Source organism: Danio rerio, chromosome 16, assembly GCF_049306965.1.
Source record: "Danio rerio strain Tuebingen ecotype United States chromosome 16, GRCz12tu, whole genome shotgun sequence".
In the NCBI taxonomy this organism is placed as follows: Eukaryota; Metazoa; Chordata; class Actinopteri; order Cypriniformes; family Danionidae; genus Danio; species Danio rerio.
The window spans coordinates 56,712,501-56,726,395 of NC_133191.1; the positions used below are offsets into that span (position 1 = coordinate 56,712,501).

The 13,895-nt window shown below is 36.3% G+C and overlaps 1 protein-coding gene across 1 annotated transcript in view; it reads left to right on the forward strand.

The window, feature by feature from the left end:
• myom3 (myomesin 3) overlaps nt 1–13,895 on the forward strand; it is a 126,835-nt gene that overhangs the window by 11,962 nt on the left and 100,978 nt on the right. Inside the window, exon 3 of the mRNA XM_073925535.1 lies at nt 11,439–11,543. Coding sequence (XP_073781636.1) covers nt 11,439–11,543 — 105 coding nt within the window. The remainder of the gene's footprint in view (nt 1–11,438; nt 11,544–13,895) is intronic.

Genomic DNA, 13,895 nt, shown 5'->3' on the forward strand with positions numbered 1-13,895 from the left:
GGCCACTTTTGGCGAATATTCAGCACAGTTAGCTCTGGCTAATGTGGATTTGAGCCTACAGTGGTGCGGAGAAGATATGGCAAATGTGGCCCAGTTATCCTTAAACAATTGTGGGCCACTTTTGGCAGATATTCGACACAGGTAGCTCTGGCTAATACAGCTGTTAGCCTATAGTGGCCCAGAGAAGATATAGCAAATGTGGCCCAGTTATCCTAAAACAAATGTGGGCCACGGCACAGTAAACTCTGGCTAATGTGGATTTGAGCCTACAGTGGCCCAAAGAAGATATGCAAAATGTGGCCCAGTTATCCTAAAACATAAGTGGGCCACTTTTGGCGAATATTCTGCACAGTTAGCTCTGACTAATGTGGATTTGCGCCTACAGTGGCCCGGAGAAGATATGGCAAATGTGGCCCAGTTATCCTAAAACAATTGTGGGCCACTTTTGGCAGATATTCGACACAGTTAGCTCTGGCTAATGCAGCTGTTAGCCTATAGTGGCCCAGAAAAGATATGGCAAATATGGCCCAGTTATCCTAAAACAAATGCGGGCCACTTTTGGCAGATATTCGGCACAGTAAGCTCTGTCTAATGTGGCTGTGAGCCTAAAGTGGCCCAGAGAAGATATGCAAAATGTGGCCCAGTTATCCTAAAACATATGTGGGCCACTTTTGGCGAATATTCGGCACAGTTAGCTCTGGCTAATGTGGATTTGAGCCTATAGTGGCCCAGAGAAGATATGGCAAATGTGGCCCAGTTATCCTAAAACAAATGCGGGCCACTTTTGGCAGATATTCGGCACAGTAAGCTCTGTCTAATGTGGCTGTGAGCCTAAAGTGGCCCAGAGGAGATATAGCAAATGTGGCCCAGTTATCCTAAAACAAATGTGGGCCACGGCACAGTAAACTCTGGCTAATGTGGATTTGAGCCTACAGTGGCCCAGAGAAGATATGCAAAATGTGGCCCAGTTATCCTAAAACTTATGTGGGCCACTTTTGGCGAATATTCGGCACAGTAAGCTCTGGCTAATGTGGATTTGCGCCTACAGTGGCCCGGAGAAGATATGGCAGATGTGGCCCAGTTATCCTAAAACAATTGTGGGCCACTTTTGGCAGATATTCGACACAGTTAGCTCTGGCTAATGCAGCTGTTAGCCTATAGTGGCCCAGAGAAGATATGGCAAATATGGCCCAGTTATCTTAAAACAAATGCGGGCCACTTTTGGCAGATATTCGGCACAGTATGCTCTGTCTAATGTGGCTGTGAGCCTAAAGTGGCCCAGAGGAGATATAGCAAATGTGGCCCAGTTATCCTAAAACAAATGTGGGCCACTGCACAGTAAACTCTGGCTAATGTGGATTTGAGCCTACAATGGCCCAGAGAAGATATGCAAAATGTGGCCCAGTTATCCTAAAACATAAGTGGGCCACTTTTGGCGAATATTCGGCACAGTTAGCTTTGGCTAATGTGGATTTGAGCCTATAGTGGCCCAGAGAAGATATGGCAAATGTGGCCTAGTTATCCTAAAACATATGTGGGCCACTTTTGGCAGATATTTGGCACAGTTAGCTCTGGCTAATGTGGCTGTGGGCCTAAAGCGGCCCAGAGGAGATATAGCAAATGTGGCCCAGTTATCCTACAACATATGTGGACCACATAGACTAAAGTCACCATCATGGAGAAAAGTGTTTGCTTTAGTTCTGCTCATGGCCCTGAAACTCTTAAACTCTTAATATAAATTTTCTTTTGGGCTGCTGCAACTTTTAAGAACTTTGCTTGAAAAGTTTGTTCATTACAGCAAACAGAATGAAGTGAGGCACAACCTGTAATGAAATAATATGATTAAATAAGTAATAGGCTAGGTCTGGGCCAGAATAAAAGCAAACTGTGGCCCAGAATAGAGTCAGTTCTGGTTTATTTGGTTGAATTCTGGCTGATATGTGGTATTGCTTTGGCTTATTTGTGGCCCAGATCTGACAAACAGGATCGGACCACCCTAGAGCCATCATTCTATTCAGTATGTGGTCCAGATGTAAGTGTCTGGTGTGGGTCGGATCTGAGCCAGAGTAAAAGCAAACTGTGGCATAGAAAAGGGTCAGTTCTAGGTCATTTGGTTGAATTCTGGCTGATATGCGATATTGCTATGTCTTCATTGTGGCCCAGATTCGGCAAACAGGAGCGGACCCCCCAAGTGCCATTATTCCATGTGATATGTGGGTCAGATGTAAGTATCTGGTGTGGGCCGGATTTGAGCCACATGAATTTTCCTAGCTGGGAACACACTGCATATATAGTGGTAATTCAAAGTGCTTTACATACCCAAGAAAAGAAGAAATGACATGAACAGAGTAAAAATGATTAATAAAAGATCAGTTCTTGGAATAGCACAGTCCTCATTCAGTAAATGCACAGCTAATAAGTAGGCCCACACAGATTTCCACAGATTTTTAGCCCATTGCTGAGTCTATTTGTTTAGTTGTGTAAATGTTTGTTCATTTATATTTATCCTTTTTTTAATTTCAGTAATATTAATTGACTATTATGAAAATGTTCATATGATTTATTTGCAATACAGACTTTTAGTAGATAGATTATATAAGATGGACTTGCTTTGTTTACCAAGTAAGTGGATCTAATTGGATTTGCATTGTAAGCATTAAATAAAAATGTGAAAGGTATTATTTTTATTTCATATATTACATTTTTATTTATGAAACTCCCAAAACTAATTCCTCATAAATCTGCAAATTTTTGACAAAATTTTCTGCAGAAATAGCCAGAAATGTCCGCAGATTCTGTCTGGCCCTACTAATAAGTCTTGGTTTAAATGTGCCTGATGTTTGGACCATTAACAAATACCTTTTCCTCATGATTTTAGCTTTTTTTAACTCAAAATTCTGAGTTAACTTATTGTCATGCTGATTTTATTTCTCTGAATCTAGGGTTTAAATCTCGTAGTTTGTACATTGAATTTTTTCTCAAAAGTCTGAGTTTTCAGCTCACAGTTCTGACACTTTTCTCTTACATTTCACAATTTTATTCTTAAAAATCAGATTTTATAATTCCCAATTCTGATTTTTTTCTGATTTTACTCTGAACAAGAAATTTTCCTACTTGCATTTCTGACTTTTTTTTTAATTTTTTTTTTTTTTTTTAATTCTGAAATGTACATTTACCAATTCTGACTTTTTATTTTGAATTCTGAGTTTCTGTCTTGTTATATGCTATATAACTGCAGGTTAACAGTGTTTATATATAATACCTTGAACTGTTGAAAGGTACAGTATTAGTTACTACAGTAGTTAACCCTTGTGTGCTGTTGGGTTGTTTTCATCCACCTTTGGGTCATTTTGAGTCTGGCCACAAATGTCTCTGTGTTTCAACTAGCAGAATGTCTTTTGCTGACAAATCTTATTTTGAGAAAACGCTTTGAATTTTTAAAAAATCAGCATACACTCTGGGCAAATTGACTACCCCTTTAGTTATGTTCAGGATGAAAACATCCACTGAATTAAACTGCTGTAAATATGCACCAGATAATTTTTTTGTCTCATCAACCTCAGTCCTGATCAAAACTACTAGTTTGCTAAGAAAATTAGAGGAGTTTTAACTCTTTAATTGCCAAATTCATAAAGGATGTCACTGATTTGGTGAAAAAATTGTAATATAATTAAAATTGTAAAAAAATTGTGGACTGGATTTCTTTCTGTGGAAGTCTTGGCCATGTGAAACAATATTTGCTTTGATGCGTTGTTTTTGATTAATCTTCATTTTTTTCTCCCTAATTTACTCTTCATGGCTGTTGCCTCATCGACTTCCATTATAACCATATTTTCTTGACTACAAAATCATGACAGCATATAGTCATGCATTCTTGATTGTCGGTGGTTTTTCCTGTCGGAAAGAGGCAAAACGTGTCATTTTTACTGTTGATAATCAGTTGGCACCATAAACCCTTTAGATGGGCCTGTGCAACAAAAGCTTAGAAAATAAAATCCAGTTCACAATTACTTTTCAAATTGAAAATGCGTCATTTTGTGTGCTTTTTTTCACCAAATCAGTGATGATATTTCTGTAAAAATCCTGTAGTTTAAAAAAAATATTGAGTAGTTTTGATCAGGACTGATGATAATTAATAGATTCATGCAAAAAAATTAAACAAATATTTATGTGATGCATTTTAATTTAGTGGATGTTTTCATCCCGAACACAACAAAAGCAGAGTAAATCTGAACAGTGCACAAGGGTTCATTTTTAGTAGGGCCAGACATAATCTGCAGACATTTTTTGCTATTTATGAAGAATTTTGGAAGAAATCTGCTGATTTATGTGGAATGATTTTGGGAGTATTGTAACTAAAAATGTAATATATGAAATAAAAATAACACCTTTTAAAAAAAAATGTAATGTTTACAATGCAAATCCAATTAGATCCACCTATTTGGTAAACAAAGCAAGTCTCGCGTATAATATATCTACTGAAAGACAGAAAATATTACTGTACAAATGGTATTGTAAAATAAATAAATATTATAAACATGTTCATATTAGTCAATAGTATTACTGAAATTACTTTAATATCTGAATAAATGTAAATGTACACACATTTGCACAGATGAATAGACTCAATGATGAGCTGAAGATCTGAGGATTTCTGTGTGCGCAGATACTGTGAGGGCCTAGTTTTTATTAACTAATAAAGTTATGGTAGCTTATTACCTAATAACCAGTTCTGTGGGAGCAAATGGCTTGTTAATACCAGAGGTCAGAGGAGAATGACCAGACTGGTTCCAGCTGATATAAAGGCAACAGTAACTCAAACACTCGTTACAACCAGTTCTGAAGGCAATAGGGATCCAATCCGGTACAAGTAAGGTGTGCCTAATAAAGAGGCCGGTGAGTGTATACCACAGTTTACTGCAGTAAAACTAATAAATTCTACAGTTTATCAGTTCATTATCTTTTGCTGTAGCATTCATTAATAAAGTGTTGTGGATGCTCTAATATTTACAGTATAATACTGTAGTTTATTTATTTTCATGTGTAATGCAGCATCATGCAGTTAGAAAAAAAGCTGTTCATTAGAGTATTTTAGCCCCACATAACCATTGAAAACCATAGTGAGTGAGTGTATTTTATCAGGTCATGAACTGGCAGAAAGCTTTGTTTACGGCTCATGCAATCACTTATTGTTGCCAAAAGCTTCGTTTCAGTTACTTGAACTTCTCTTCTGGCTTATTTGTCAGTCAAAGTGAAAACCAGCTGAAGTAATCTCTCCTTCTGAACCCCAGCTCATATTACACAATTAGTCCCAATAACTTCCCGATTTTCTTTTGTTGGGCTGTCAGGCGTGCATTACATCCGCACACACACAGATGTACTTCTGCTTCTGTGACACTGGACTAACCACTGATCATGCTGAATAACAGTCGTTTGTGAACTGAACGTTTTGTTCAGTGTGTGTTGACTGTTTTTCCTTAAATCCTGCTGAAATTGTGGGATGACATGAACGGCACAGCAATGTTGTTTCAGGTTATTAGCTCTCCTGTGAAATGTACATTTTCTTTTTCAAATATTTCCTCAGTGATGTTTAGTAGAGCTGGGGGATTTTCACAGTATTTCCTATAATATTTTTTCTTCTTGGGAAAGTCTTATTTATTTTAGTTTGATTGTATTTAAAGCAATTAAAACTATTTCAAATGTCAATATTACTGTTTTATTTACAGTGCATCCTGAAAGTATTCAAAGCGCTTCACTTTTCCACATTGTTTTAAGTTACAGGCTTATTCCAAAATGGATTAAATTCATTGTTTTCCTCAACATTCTACACACAATCCTCCATAATGACAATGTGAAAACAAGAGCTTTTAAAATTGTTGCAAATTCATTAGAAATAAAAAGCTGAAAATCACATGTACATCAGTATTTACAGCCTTTGTCGTGAAGCTTCAAATTGAGCTCAGGTACATTCTGTCTCCACTGATGATTCTGGAGATGTTTCAGCAGCTTCATTGGAGTTCACCTGTGGGCAATTCAGCTGATTGGACATGGCGTACACCTGTCTATATAAGGGCCCAGTGCTGACAGTGCATGTCAAAGCACAAACCAAGCATGAAGACAAAGGAATTGTCTGTAGACCTCCGAAACAGGATTGTCTCCTGGCACAAGGCTGGGGAAGGCTACAGAAACATTTCTGCTGCTCTGAAAGTTTCAATAAGCACAGCGGCCTCCATCATCCGTAAGTGGAAGATATTTAACCACTAGGACTCTTCCTAAGAGCTGGCCGACCATCTAAGCTGAGTGGTCAAGGGAGAAGGGCGTTAGTCAGGGAGGTGATCAATAACCCGATGGTCACTCTGTCTGAGCTCCAGCGTTCTTCTGTGGAGAGAGGAGAACCTTACAGAAGGACAACCGTCTGTGCAGCAATCCACCAATCAGGCCTGTATGGAGGAGTGGCCAGACGGAAGACACTCCCCACCTGGAGTTTGCCAAAAGGCATCTGAAGGACTCTCAGACCATCAGAAACTAAACTCTCTGCTCTGATGAGACTAAATTGAACTCTTTGGTGTGAATGTCAGGCGTTAGGTTTGGAAAAAACCAGGCAGCGCTCATTACCAGGCTATAAGCATCCCTACAGTGAAGCATGGTGGTGTTGGCATCATGCTGTGGGGATGTTTTTCAGCAGCAGGAACTGGAAGACTAGTCGGGATAGAGGGAAAGATGAATGCAGCAATGTACAGACACATCCTGAATGAAGACCTGCTTCAGAGTACTCTTGACCTCAGACTGGGGCGACGGTTCATCTTCCAGCAGGACAATGACCCAAAGCACACCACCAAAATATCAATGGAGTGGCTTCACAACAACTCGGTGAATGTTCTTGAGTGGTCCAGCCAGAGCCCAGACCTAAATCCTATTGAACGTCTCTGGAGAGATCTGAAAATGGCTGCACACCGTCGCTTCTCATCTAAGCTGGTAGAGTTTGAGAGGTACTGCAAAGAGGAACGGGCACAAATTCCCAAAGACAGGTGAGCCAAGCTTGTGGCATCATATTCAAAAAGACTTGAGGCTGTAATCGCTGCCAAAGGGGCATCAACAAAGTATTGAGCAAAGGCTGTGAGGAGGGATAAAACAATATGATTAGATGTTAAGAAAGCGAGCGATTGCTCTATATTTTAAATTGCTGTACAGAGGTCATGTTTTGATCTTTGATTATTTTCATGCAATCACATGATGTAATTTTGCACATCAGAGTTCACCAAACTTGAACTTTCTCACGCAAAGACATGCGAAACTTGTCTCACAAGCTTCCATTTTCGTTCTGCTGCATTCAATTGCGTATAAATGGATGTCAATTGGGAGAAAAGTGCAGTGTGACTGCGGCTTAAACTGTGCAGAGCTTTGACATGTGTTTTAAAGTGATAGTTTCAACCCAGGCTCGTTCTGAAAGCGTAGTCCCATGGACATTTCTGTAGACTGCAAATTAAGTAGCCTGAGGTACGTATGGCTGAATTTTATTTTTTTAAGCGAACGCTACAGGGCGGTATGATGACTTTTTTTGGCGCTTACCGGCTGACCGGTTACCACCGTGTGGAGGGCTTTCCCGCCACAACCAGTTTGTCCAGTTAGCTCGTTGTGTTGTTCGGTGGACTTGAGACGCAGAGAGGAGCTGACCATGACGACGACAACCGGGTTTGAGTCCGGGGAAGAGCATTTCCAGAAGACAGGTAAGACAAAAACGGAAACCAAAAATTAAAACGAACAAGTGAATAACAGGGTGAGAATGTGGTAAAATCCAAAAACGTGGTAAAAATCAGATGAGAGCTTTACTTTTTCTGGACGGCTTTTGTAAACCGTCGGTTGGGTTTAGGGAAGTAAGCGGGTGGGCGGGTCAATCGGTAAAATTGTTTGGGTTTAGGGAAGCAGAAGGGTGGGTCAGTCAATTGGTCGGTCACTCAGTCAATCAGTCAGTCAGACAGACGGTCGTTCAACAGCGGCCTCTGGTGGGTTTACGCGAGAACATCGCGGGCGCGAACAGCACTCCCGAGAGACATTTGAGATACAAAAAAGCACACACAGCAGCCTCTCGTTGAATTGCGAAAAACAAAAACTGCAAAAATACATACCTCCTGGGACATAATTCGCGGTCTCAAGAAACGTCCACGGGACTTCATTTCAGAATGAGCCTGGGTTGGATAGTTTACTCAAAATCGAAAATTCTGTTATTATTTACTCAAACTTTACTTGTCACAGATCTTTAGTTGTTTGAGTTTCTTTTTTTCTGAACACAAACAAAGATATTTTGAACAAATCCTGAAAATGTGAAGCACTGACTTCCATATTTGTTTGAAAGTCAATAGTTACCGGTTTCCAACATTCCTCAAAATATCTTCTGTGCTATTTTGGGCTTAACAGAAACAAAAAAGACTCATAAAGGTCTAAAACCACTGGAAGGCGAGAAAATAGTGCGTGAATTTGACTTTTTGTGTGAACTATCCCTTTAATACACTGTAATGACACTGGTAAATAGTTCATATGAATAATAAATAAATAACTCATTAAATACAATACAGCCTAAAGATAAAATTTAGGTCCACGTCCAAATGTCTTATAATTTTATATTTATCTGTTAACGTGTCTATTTTAATGTTTCAAAAAACATTTTGGAATATAAAATGTCAACATGTTGGGTAAAAAAAAAGTTTCTGCACAGCATCATGGGTAATATAGTCTGTTTTTGCAGCATGAATTTAGCTGTCAAACACAGTTGTTGTAAAACTAAGTTGAGATAATGAAAACTGAAGGCTTTCACAAAGACTTATACTTTAGATTAGCAACCTTAAAAGCTCACAGTACGTCTGTCTTGAAATATTTATGTGGTTATTGTTAAAAATTAATTCCCGTATGAGGATGAATAAACCAGGTATAGTTTTTACTTCTGGAAATGACTGTTGCACTTAGTTCATACAATATATTCTTAATCTCCAATGTCAGCAACAATAACAGTGATGTCTGACAACAATGTGGAAAGAGTTTTTGTGAGGTGAGAGACTCGCAAGAAAAAATACTACTGTAGTGTTTCTGAACAACACTAGTATTTGAATTGATCTGTTGTAGGGATTCTATGGTTGCTATGGTAACACAACAACTGTAGTAATTGATCTGCTGTGATGATTCTATAGTTGCTATGGAAATACAACAACTCTAGTGAATGATCTGTTGTGGTGATTCTACAATTGCCTTGGTAACATAACAACTATAGTAATTGATCTGTTGTGGTGATTATATAGTTGCTATGGTAACACAACTACAATAATTGATCTGTTGTAGAGATTATATTGTTGCTATGGTAACACAACAACTGTAGTGATTTATCTGTTGTGGTGATTATATAGTTGCTATGGTAACACAACTACAATAATTGATCTGTTGTAGAGATTCCATAGTTGCTATGGTTATACAACAACTGTAATAATTGATCTGTTGTGGTGATTATATAGTTGCTATGGTAACACAACTAAAATAATTGATCTGTTGTAGAGATTCCATAGTTGCTATGGTTATACAACAACTGTAGTAATTGATCTGTTGTGGTGATTATATAGTTGCTATGGTAACACAACTACAGTAATTGATCTGTTGTAGAGATTCTATAGTTGCTATGGTAACACAACAACTGTAGTGATTGATCTGTTGTGGTGATTATATAGTTGCTATGGTAACACAACTACAGTATTTGATCTGTTGTAGAGATTTTATAGTTGCTATAGTAACAGCAACTATATTAATTAATCTGTTGTGGTGATTATATAGTTACTATGGTAACACAACACCTATAGTAATTGTTTGGTTCTGGTGATTATATAGTTGCCAAGGTAACACAATAACTGTAGTAATTGATCTGTTGGGATGATTTTATAGTTGTCATAGTAAAAACACTTAGTAATTGATCTGTTGTGGGGATTCTATAGTTGCTATGGTAACACCACTACTATAGTGATTGATCTTTTTTGAGGATTCTATAGTTGCTATGGTAACACAACTATAGTAACTGGTCTGTTGTGGTGATTTTATAGTTGCTATGGTAACAACTATAGTAATTGAACTGTTGTGGTGATTCTGTAGTTGATATGGTAACAACTATAATAATTGAACTGCTGTTGTGATTCTATAGTTGCTATGGTAACAACTATACTAATTGAACTGTTGTAGTGATTCTGTAGTTGCTACAGTAACAACGATAATAATTGAATTGGGGTGATTATTTAGTTGCTATGGTAACATAACTACTATAGTGAGTTATCTGTTGTGAGGGTTTTATAGTTGCTATGGTAACAGCAACTAGTAACTGATCTGTTGTGGAGATTCTATAGTGGCTATGGTAACAAAAACTATAATAATTGAACTGTTGTGGTGATTCTATAGTTGCTATGGTAACACAACAACTAATAATTTATCTGGTGCTGTGATTCATTAGTTGTCATGATAACATAACAACTATAGTAATATAAGCAAATGACCTAATACTGTAGTTTACCACTACTACAGGGTATATTATACCACAATACACCAGTTTACTGTAGTAAAAACTAAAGTATACTACAGTGTTTGTGATAGTTAAACAGATTTCTATAGTTACAGTATGCAGCAGCATGTATTATAGAAAAGGGTTGTAAATACTATAACACGTTTATGGAAAATGGTTTAAAACACTGCAGCATTTACTATAATTGACTATAGTATTTTCCATGTGTGAACCCAGAGCTGCCGGAGCAACTGACAGAGTGACATACACATCATCATGACTGTCTGTCTGTCAGAAACTCTTCTGCTTGTCTCTTTTCAGCAAGCTCCTTCACACACATTACAGCAGATAAGAGCCTGTCACATATGTATTATTTACACATTTGCCGGCTGCGTGAAATGGAGGAACAGCGCATGAAATGCTGTATCTGAAACTTGTTGAAGTATGAAGGATTGTTTCATCAGTTTCTTACAACAGGAGCTTTGAGGAAGAAATGTGCAGTCAATTCAGAATCTGGACGATCGTTCAAGCATGTACACTGACAGAGGCTGATTTATGCTCACAGCGCCCACTAGTGTTGAGGGAGAGAGATTGGTCTGTCTGTGTTTGATTTGGTTTTGGGGTGAAATATTAGATGAACATATTTCTAAAAAAAAAAAAAACATAAAAATTAAAACATTTCATACAAAAAGTAAAACCACAGCTAACATAATTAATAATAATTTCCAGAATGCTTTTGACTTTTCTTCCAGCAAATTTCAATATAAACAATATTCAATCTATCCATATTCGACTGGTGTTTGAGCTTCACTGGTGTTGATGTGCTTTTATCTTCGTGTGTGTGTGTGTGTGTGTGTGTGTGTGTGTGTGTGTGTGTGTGTGTGTGTGTGTGTGTGTGTGTGTGTGTGTGTAGTGATGAAGAAGCCTCCTTGGGTGAATTCTATCCCATCATTCCTGGTGACGTCATGTCTGTCAAAGAGATCCTGACTGGACCCAAGTTCCCTCGTCACAGGACATGGTACTACACACATTCATGTATTCAATCTTTTATTTGTTTATATATGTTTGTTATTGTTTATTACAATCGTACATTCACGTTCATCCATTCACATGTTTGTTTTTTCATTTATTCGGAAGTATGTTCAGTCATTCCTTTATTCATTTCATTCATTTATTCATTCATTGATTCATTTGTTTATATATTTATTGGTTATTGTTTATTATACTTATTCATTTGTTCATTCGTTAATTTTATAATTTCTTAATTCATTCATTCATTCATTTATATATTCATTCATGTATTCATTCATTCATGTGTTTCATTTGTTTCTTCATTAATTTAATAATTCATTCATTCATTCATTCATTCATGTGTTTGTTCATTCATTCATTTGATTAGTTCTTTCATTTTTTTTCATTTGTTTTGTTCATCCATTCATTTGTTTGTTCTATTTTTTCTATTTTTTTATGTGTACATTTTTGATGGAATTTCCATTAGATTTTTGGTGTGAATTTTGTAGCTAAAAATGTCAAGATAGAAATATTTTCATTCATTCATTCATTCATTCATTCATTCATTTATTCATTCATTCATGTGTTCAGTCTTTGTTTGTTTACTTATTCAGTTGCTTATTATATATGTTTGTTATTGTTTATTATAATTGTTAATTAATTGTCATTCATTAATTTGTTTATGTCTCTATTTATTAATTCAATTAATTAAATTGTGTTTGTTCATTCATTCACGTGTTTGTTCATTCATTTATACTTTAGGGCTGATTCATTCTTTTATTAATTTCATTATTCATTCAATTCGTTTGTTTGTCCATTAATTTGTTCTTTCAGTTAGTTCTTTTATTTGTTCAGTTTTGTTTGTTCATTCGTTCACTCAATCATTTATTCATTTGTTCATTCTTTTTTTTTTTTGTATTTTTTTATTTATATATTTTTGATAGATCTCCCATTTTGCGTTAAATGTGAATTATGTACCTAAAAATTCAGAAATATCTAAATATATCCTTTTTCATTTATTCTTTTTCCATTAATGAATGAATGAATGAATTCATTTACCCCTTTTGCTTTTCTTTTTTTTTTGTATAATACATTTTGAATATCATAACAAACATTTCCCTCGTTCAGTTTTTAGTTTAGCTCATTTTTATTTGTTCATTTGATAATTTGTCTTTTTTTATTTGTTCATTCATTCATTCAATCATTTTCATTCATTCATTCATTTCATTCATTCATTCATTCATATGTTTTTTTAATTCATTCATTCATTGTTTATGAAATTCCCATAAGATTTTTTTGCAAAATATGCACCTCTAAATTCCAAAAAAGGTCTTGTTATTTTCACTTATTCATTATTTTACCTATGTACTTTTCTTTTTTTTTTTTTTTTGTATAATCCATTCATTCATTTATTTTCATTCATTCATTCATTGTTTATTTATTCATTTTTTACATTAACTCATTCATTGTTTATGAAATTCCAATTCGATTTGTTTTGCAAAATATGTACCTTTACATTTAAAAAATATCTAGTTATTTTAATTTATTCATTATTTTACCAACATGCTTTTCATTTCTTGTATAATACATTCATTCATTTGTTCATTAATTTTTCATTCATTTATTCATTCATTCATTCATTCATTCCTTCATTAATTCATTCATTCATTCCTTCATTCGATCATTCATTCATTCATTCATTTTTTTTCATTTATATATTCATTTATTCATTCATTATTTATGGAATTCCCATTAGACATTTTTAGCAAAATATAGACCCATAAATTCCAAAAAAAATATCTAGTTATTTTCATTCATTCATTATGTAACCCGTGTGCTTTTCATTTTTTGTATAATACATTTTAAATATCAACACAAGCTTTTCCCTAGTTTAGGATTTAGTTCAGCTGACTTTTCTTTACTGTGCTCCCGTTATTCATGATTCTGTAGTCAACTGTGACCTGAGAATTAAACTAAACCGCTGTCTGCTCTCTGCGCTCGGCATCATGGGAAAAAGCACGTCTCCTGTATGCTCCTCTCACGCTTAACGGGTTTACCTGCAATTGAGCTCCTGCCGAGAGCCGCTTTAGTCGCGATCCTGTAATCCTGTTCAGAGCAGACATTAACACGGTCACGGCGAGGGGGAAAACCTGCAGAAAAGGTCAGTCAGTAAATCAGACTTCAGATGCAGAGCAGAGATGTGTTGATCTCGATCTCACACTCACCTGTAAACCAGCTCTTGTTGCTCCTCGCCAGGATTTTTTAATCCTGTTTGTCAGCTTGACCCTGGACCGGTTTGGCTGACGATTCTTGTTGCAGACAAGTGCAGACTGAAACCCATCTGGAAAAAAAAATGCCA